The sequence below is a fragment of the Rhodnius prolixus genome, unplaced genomic scaffold (genome assembly GCF_049639745.1).
Source record: "Rhodnius prolixus isolate KJV_2025 unplaced genomic scaffold, Rpr scaffold_8, whole genome shotgun sequence".
Lineage (NCBI taxonomy): Eukaryota > Metazoa > Arthropoda > Insecta > Hemiptera > Reduviidae > Rhodnius > Rhodnius prolixus.
In genome coordinates this window covers 1,290,319-1,298,652 of record NW_027411593.1, presented here as the reverse complement: position 1 = coordinate 1,298,652, position 8,334 = coordinate 1,290,319, and the positions used below count along the sequence as shown (strand labels likewise).

Sequence of the window (8,334 nt, the reverse complement as noted above, 5' to 3'; positions counted from 1 at the left end):
CAAAAAAAAAAAGATTATCCAATTAAATGGTATTAAACAGTCGCGGAATTTCCCTCCAACTCAAAATCATAACACATTTAACCCCTCAATTTTTTATTCGAGTATAATACTGCATAAAGTAGTTCAGAAAGAAATGGTATTTTGAAAAGTTTTTCTAATTGAAACTAAATTAAACAGACTGAAAAAGTGTTGCATTACACTTTTATTCATTTTAAACACATACTACAATAAATGATCTTTCAATAGAACATCACGACTGAGTGCTTCTCCCCCGCTCCCATAAAAATATTTTCAGGAATAGATTTTTTAGGATAGAATATCTCAGGTTTAAAGAGATAAGGATCCTTGTGCGTATGATCCAATTTGCTGGGGCAATTACCTTCAGTCCAGCCCCAGAAATGGATGCCCTTATTTCCTGGAAAATATAGTGTACATTGAAACATTTGTGTATAATATCCTAAAATATAAGACAATGCATTTCATTAAACTCATACAAATAGCGCACATTTCGCACTTTATTACACACATTCCAGGGCTTTGGTTGAACCGAATCTGAAAATTTGTTGTGAAAGAACATACAAAAATCTAAAAAAAGAAAAAAAAAACGTATTTCTTCTTTAAGATATATTAACCAGTTTTACTCAAATTATTATTATTATTTTTTTAACCAATTTATTATCTCATTTTGAACATCTTTGTTTTAAAAAAAAGTATTTTGGATCAAAAATATGTAATTTATTGAGAAAAAGGTTTAATCTTATGGGAAAGAGCACCAACTTACTGTGGAGGACGATGTTATGATTGCCACCTATTGCAATTGTTTCAACATGACAGAAATCTTTTAACATTGTTGGTTTCCAATCATATTCTGGAAGATGTGGAACCATTGAAATCTGTCCGTACTGATTTCTCCCCCATGTGAGGATTTGGCCATTATCTGAAAATTAAAGAGTTGGATTAAATTAAAAAGATAAGTCTATAAGACGATAATAAATCGATAAATAAGCAGGTTCCCTTAGACTGACTTGGCTCCAAGAATATAAACCACCAATTTCTTGAGACTAAGGGCTGAAGAAGAAACATCTTGCATAGAAAATACACGCAGATTGTTAAACAAGTGACTGAACTTTTATCTACACCAAGATATTTGTAACGGAAGTCCAGATTTTTATTTAAAAAAAATTGTGAACATGACTTTCTCTTACTACCATCTCGAAGTCCTAACTCATAAATTTGCTTCAGACTCCGGAAGTTTGAGTCCTCACATTCCATTCTTAATAATATCATACAGATGATAAGCCAGTACAATAAACAGTAATGGCACTTTAGAGAAAAGCCTGATCACCCCACTCTCCCAGAAGTGCCCCATAATAGAATTTTCCTGGAAAAGCGGTTGCAATTGCAGATCTGCTCGATACACAACAGCAGTACAAGTTTAAAGAAGTTGTTGGAGCAGATTTCGAAGAAATCCTTTTTCAATAAAATGGATATTTCCTGTTGGCCATTTTTAGCCTAAATTTAAATGTCGCATTCTCTGTTGGTAGCCCCAAAGAAATATGAAATTTCAAGTTTTATTTTTGGGTTATGGTGAATACAGACTGAGGTAAATTCAAGGAACCGCAAAACTGTTATACCCTGTAAAAACTCTGCAGATTACACCTTTTCTTACTATAGTAAGAGAAAATCATAATTAATATATTGAATGACTTACTAGCGTACATCACACTGTGATGTCTACCGCACTGCAATTTTACTTGTTTTATTTGAAGATCATACTCAGTTGGTACCTCTTTAGGCCGCAGCACGACTGGATAATTTCTTGGCTTAATGCCAGTCTGTCCAAAAGTATTCATCCCCCAGCCGAAGAGATCTCCTTTTCTAGTGAGGGCAATGGTGTGCGACTGCCCACAAGCAACCGCTTCTACAGCAGGTAGCTTCACTGAAATAAATTTCTAGTTATTAAGTATAGAAATGGCTGCCTTGTTGACCTTCAGGCCATAATAATTTCTTAACAGCAACCGATAAATTCTAAAACAAGCCGATGTGAACACACTCTTGACATTCTATTGCAGCAATATTTCCTTTGAAAAGTTTGAAAACAAAGATGGTAAGTCTAACTTATGTGGCGACTGATTCAATAAAACTTTGGGGACTGCTTAAAAAACTCAATAAAGCTTTCCTCTTCAGCTTTTAATCGTAAAATAACTGAAACCTCATTTACACAGGAGAGCTCTCTTAACTTCATCTCCCTCTAAGACTTCTGTTTAGCAAAGTATTTTGGGAAAATGTAACATAGTAATAATATAGACCTAGAAATGAGGATACACTTAAAGTTTAGAGAAAATCATTAAATGAAAATTAAAATGAAAAGCTACTTCGTAGAGAAATCCTTTAATCACCCAAGTATCTGCTTGTTGTATTCTTATTGTTACGCTCAGAAAAAATATCCACCCATGTGTAATAATGGTTACTTTCCTTCCTGCTCCAGCCCCGGAGTGTGGGTTCGGAGAAGGGGCCACTTTTCACTCGTGAGTTTGTTGCAATTATCCAGTTTTCAGCGTGAGACGTTTGGTACTTACAAACTAGATGTAAACTGAATGTTAGAAAACACTTGATCTTGTTAAGAGAAATTTTTTAGTATTAGATCTACTGGACAAGATGAAATATGTGCTGTTCTATATTGTTCAAGTACAGATTATATCATCATTATTTCAATTATAGTTTTGAGTGCCCAGTAAATGACAGATGAGAGAATACTTCGAACCAAGGCTTCTGAGGAATTGCAGTGATTTCTAGAAAGTGCTAAATACAGCTCCGTACCAGTTGTCCTAAAAACTACCATAAAAGAAAATAATTCTACCTGCAGCTGGTTTACAATTTCTAGTAAATTTTCTGCCTATTTCTCCATACTTATGTGCCCCACAAGTAAGTAACTTCCTATATCCTCGGGTAATAATGGCTACATGGTTTCCGCCTGCAGACACATGTAAAGCATTTCTACAAATCACTTTAGGCTCACTGGAACACACCATCTATGATAAAAAATGGAATTGCATGAAATGCACATATTTGAAAAGATTATTGAACACATCAAATAATAAATAAGGTAAGTCGTGCCTACGTGGTTTTACCGTACTTAAGTTTAACCACCACCAATTATACACTAATATGCATGTTAAGTATATATGTCATTTATGACCAGTAGAAACATTTTGAATTAAACTAACTTCAAAAGGTGGAGATCCAAGTTGGCCACTAGAGTTGGATCCCCATCCGATGCAATATCCCTCAGACGTGATAGCGTAGGCATTCTCATTTCTCGCAGACAGTTCAACAACCGCGTATCTTGATAAATTTTTCAACTTGGTTGGAAAGGGCACATAGAGTGGCAGATTGCCCAGTTGGCCACAATTGTTCAATCCACAGCCGTAAACTTCTCCGTTATCAAATAAGAAATAAGTCTGATCTCTACCACCGACGATTGACTTTAAGGTATTGGCCTTGAAAAAGTCTTTCTCAAACGGTCTCACTTGTAAAGGTGTTAATACTTCCGTAGAACTTCTATAGCCAGCACATAATTGGCCGCCCAAATTTGAACCCTGTACCCAAATATACCATGATTCACACTTTAAAAGTTTTCTTTTTTTTTACGAGAAACACATTTATGTTAAAACTCACCCAACTGTAGATGCGCATTTTTCAGAAACAATGTATACAGACACGTATATCTATGAATACAAAATATTTTATTGCATAAACATGTGATAATACCAAATCGTATGCAGTAACAACTTCCCCTGTATCATCTGGGTTTAAATAAACTATTGCTGCGACCACTCCCACGGCTCTCCCACACCGCAGTTCTAACTCGAGTGTACTTCGAACTCAGCAAATTTCAGATTGATTTACTTCTTAGTAACACTATACTGTCGAGTAAATCAGTACATTAGAGTGAGTGAAATTACACTTAAAGCTGACTCCATTAGCCCCAGAATTGCCTAAAGATTTGATCTAGATTCTAGCAATATTCTAAGGAATAATTGTGAGGATTCGAACTTCTGCATGGTGTGCGGAAAAAAAACACTTTCTCCTGCAAAAGATTTATAGATTAATTGATGGAAACTTAAGTTGGAAAAATTTTGGCTATTTAAATACTATGTATATTAAATACTATGCTGGTGGAGAAGACATACATATGTATGGGTAAATTGCCGTAAAAACTTTGCTAAAATGCAGACATAAACAGTCTTACCTTTTTTTTTATTTGCCGTATGAATTGTCCGATGATCTAACTGAAAAATTATATTCTACCTAGCTTTAGAAAAAGTACATATATGGTAATTTTATAAAAAAGTTTTTGTATATCTTAAATTTAGAAATATAGTTTGAATTTGCCGGCATACAAGGCGAGCTCAAAGCGCTCTTATGCTTGTTTGGTTCTTTGAAACATCAAGAAGAGAAGGTTAAAGGTTGTAATGTGGTTATGTTTAATTATGCATTCTAATCTAATATAAATGTGAAGTTATAGTTTGGGTTTTTAATTTTGATAAAATTAAACGTATTAATTCATTGTCCGCTAGAAATTGTGTCCAATGGAAATGGAACATTCTTCAGATATGACAACAATAGATTCCTACTTTACAACTTCTTCGACATCACCTTGTTTAGGTAGGTCATTATTGTCAAATTAGCCGGTCTCTTTAGGTATTTGTACCCCTAATACCTTTTAATAAATAAATACATATTAGTTATAACTCCACAAATTTAATTATAATTCTCTATAAGTCAACTTCATATACACATTTGATTTCTTGTAACTAATTTTGTGCTTTTGGCACGCAAAGTGCATTTGATTCTTCTTATTTTCCTACAGAATTATTATCTTCAATTATTTAATAAGCATATTTCTAATTACTTTATCTATTACAAAACTGTTTAAAATGCTTTGCAAAGCTACCGCTCTTTTTTAGGCGAAAAATAAATGCATGGTGCCTTTAATCAGGCTTACTTTAATAGCTCTATAGATATAGAAGATTGTAACTTTCTTTGAAATTCCTTATTGTATTAATTCATGTTTCTCATTAATAAATCTTTTTACAGTTTCCTTTGAGTATGGTTCTCTTGTAAAAAATGAAGCTTCAAATCTGCGTTGTAATATGTACAAGGATAAAAAAGAATCTATCGAGCAAATGTTAGTAGTGTCAAAAGGAAATCAGTGTTATAAAGGAAAACTGAATTCTAATGCTCTGTGCCAAACTCTACTTCTAGTACGAAATAAAAGAACAAATAAGGTAAATTACAAAAACAGTTTAGTCTTGGGTTCTTTGTTTCTAACAAAGGGAGCAGGAATATATTGATGCCTCATTCTCCAGTTTTAGGAAAGTGCCGCGTAGGCAAAAGATTTTTTTTCTTTATTTCCTTATTTAAGGTTAGTTTCAATTTTAAGATTTGTTCGTTAATTTCGGTTTATATATATATAAAAAATACTGAATGCAGGTTAAATGCCTTACTATAAGCAGGTTTAATGCCTTACTATATGCTGGATGAAAACAGCTCGTTCACAACAAGTTCTTGCATAAGCTGCTGGAACAATTTAGATGAATAAGATCGCAGTGTTTACGAAAAAAAACTTCAATAATATTTTTATCAAACTTGTCTTACAATAGTACTTTTATCAAAGTACTTCCAAGCGGAGAAAATGATTATTTCATTTGAAACATTTTTTGTGGAAAGATTGATCTTAGGGCTTCTGAGGGAACATATATTATCTCTAAAGTTGAATCATACTACCCGGGTTTGCTAGTGCTTCTGTCGGACAGTAAAACAAGCCACATCCGCTCCTTATTCGTCAGTGGGGAGAAAAAGTAAACACTGTCATAGTAACGAAATCCAGTCCCAGACCTAAGATCTCAGCTGTCCGATCAAATCAAGCATCCACCTTAAAGGAAAACACATCCGCTTTCTTCCTGAAAGTAGGTCAGTTAAGAAGAACTGATTCATCGTTAGCACATTTGTAAAATTATTGAAATTATTAATAAGAAGTAGAGAAAGTAGTGATCGGAGATTTGTTTTTCTTTTTTTTCAGGCAAGGATATTCTCAGCATATTCCTGTCTTCTTCAAAACGCATTAAAAGAGAGGAATCAGCAGAAATCTATTGACTCTACTTCTGAGAAAAGCGATTATGTAAACGATTTAAATATGGTATTTGGTTCCAGAAAGGCTAAAAGATATTCAGAACTCAGTATGCGTATGAAAATTACCAACAGTATTTCTCAAGATGAAGCAAAGCAAATTCTTGCAGGTACTTTCTTATTCATGAGTTTATAAATTTTGTAGTTGAAATTATCATCTACAATTATCGTCTAATCTTAAATTGAGGAGAGTGGAATGTTGGCGGTGGGTACTGTATGAAGGAGAAATTTAAATTTGGACGCAACAGATTAGCAGTCTGAAAGTAGTGCAGGATGTTTCGAACAACATTTGAAATTGGCAGTCGGTAAATCCGTTCTATTTAGTTGAATAAAGCCTTAAGGTTGCCAGAAGTATCCCGTCAAGTTTTCGAGCCTTCAATTACAATTTCATGCCCAATTAAAAGTTATATCTAGAAATATTTTTTAACTCTCTGCTTCTTCATTCTGTTACAGAGATGAAAGGTCAAGCAAAGGATATAATAGATTTGAAGGCATCTTCTGAAGATGCTGTACTACAATTATTACCTCCTTGCAATCGAGACGCAACTAGTCCAGAGGATGTGTATAAAGCTGAAGATATATTAAGTGAAATGGAAATGAATTCATTAGATAAAGCTGTCTCTTTATTAAATGATGAAAATGAAAAGTAAGACAATTTTATTTTGACCATTTCTTTATGTTTAAGAAAGAAAATTCTAGATTCTTAAAAGCAGTAACTTTATTTTGTTATTTTTAGGAAATCAGAATTTTTGCAAGCGCATTATAATCAAATAGATGCTGAAGAAAATACAGATAAATTAAAGTTATTAATCTACGCCGACAGTTTATTAAGATTCGTTAATATGGGAGCTATTGAAATTAAAAATAAAAATTGCTTGCGTAATATTTGCCCTTCTAGCAGAGTTATTGGTACAAAAATATTGAATGATTTCACAGTGCTAACCGGAAACACAAGGTACTTAGTTTTATTAGCTTGCTTTTTTTAGGACTTTTTTTTTTTTACTTCTAAGATCAAAAATTCACACCTGAGTTTAGCACGTGGAAGCATTTTGCAGCTTATCACCAGAAATCTTTCAACTAACTCTTTTCTTCGAAAGTTGTAGATTTTCTCAGAATCGAGCAAGCTTGAACCAGTGTCTAGCAAATTGTTTGAAATTTTTACGATGATGCGAACTTAAAACTGTGCCCCTATATTCCTCATAAAATATCTTTGGATTACAATTGTTTGCCTCCTTTTTTTAATGAATAATTTCTTATATATAATATCTGTTGATTTATTTTGATTACAGAAATCGCCCTGTATCTTATAAAGATAAAGCTGTTTGTTACCTCATGGTTTTAATACTTCTTGCTTGCAATTATAAACTGAATTTAGAGCTTATTTCTTCATTATTGAAAGGTTACCATCAGAAGAAGTAAGTACAGTTATATTTCATGTGAGTGACTTTACAGGAACTTGGTTGCCTGCCTACAACCTTCCCAAAAGCGCTTGTCTGGGGTAGCGTAGGCGAGGAAAGAGTTAAGACGCGAATTTGAAGAAATGTGAAGTAAGATGTATTTATATGTATAGAAACAAACGAATTAATGCGTATTGTATTCATTTTTATGCGGCTAATATTAAGTCTTAAGTTTAAAAAAAAAAAAAAATCGCAATTCAAGAAAATTCTAAGGATTTTTTAGAATTGGGTTTACATTTATATTCGGAAATTTCTAAATTCCTCGGTTACATAATTGACTACGCATAATCTACTTGCACCAGTATCATGTCAGTTATAGTGCTGAATACTCAATCTTTATTTTAGCATTGGAAAAAAGCTTAACCCTTGTTAACTTTTTTCAGGGTGTGTTTGTAATTCATCCAAAGGATTTTTTTTTTGTTACCACAGGAGAAGTATTATAACTATTTATTTTTTTTAATTTGCAGACTTCTGCAGCTTTGCAAAACTGTTGGATTGGTAGCCTCGACCGAAGGAAAGCAGAAAGTGTATATGTTGAAAGTGCCACTTCCAAAACTTCCGGCACTACCATTCAAGAAAAAGCAACCGTTCTGAAATGTAATATATTTTTATTTTTGTTTTTAATATTAAATAATGATAAAGTTCTATTATTATTTCTTGTTAACCTTCACTCTTAATCTGGTAA

General features: G+C 33.1%; 2 protein-coding genes across 2 annotated transcripts; one reads left to right on the top strand and one right to left on the bottom strand.

Annotated features, from left to right (window-relative positions):
* LOC141450674 (secretion-regulating guanine nucleotide exchange factor-like) lies at nt 1-4,399 on the bottom strand. Its single transcript, XM_074121309.1, has 7 exons — nt 4,253-4,399; nt 3,679-4,090; nt 3,228-3,599; nt 2,861-3,032; nt 1,712-1,939; nt 782-937; nt 1-415 (listed from the first exon to the last, which is right to left on the bottom strand). The coding sequence occupies exons 2-7, from the start codon at nt 3,694-3,696 to the stop codon at nt 240-242; spliced, it is 1,122 nt and encodes a 373-aa protein (XP_073977410.1). The 5' UTR covers nt 3,697-4,090; nt 4,253-4,399; the 3' UTR covers nt 1-239.
* Nucleotides 4,400-4,455: 56 nt separating this feature from the next.
* Nucleotides 4,456-8,296, top strand: Polr1E (RNA polymerase I subunit E). The gene is made up of 7 exons (XM_074121308.1): nt 4,456-4,668; nt 5,101-5,291; nt 6,086-6,302; nt 6,646-6,838; nt 6,929-7,147; nt 7,482-7,607; nt 8,117-8,296. The coding sequence occupies exons 1-7, from the start codon at nt 4,593-4,595 to the stop codon at nt 8,241-8,243; spliced, it is 1,149 nt and encodes a 382-aa protein (XP_073977409.1). The 5' UTR covers nt 4,456-4,592; the 3' UTR covers nt 8,244-8,296.
* The last annotated feature ends 38 nt before the right edge of the window (nt 8,297-8,334 follow it).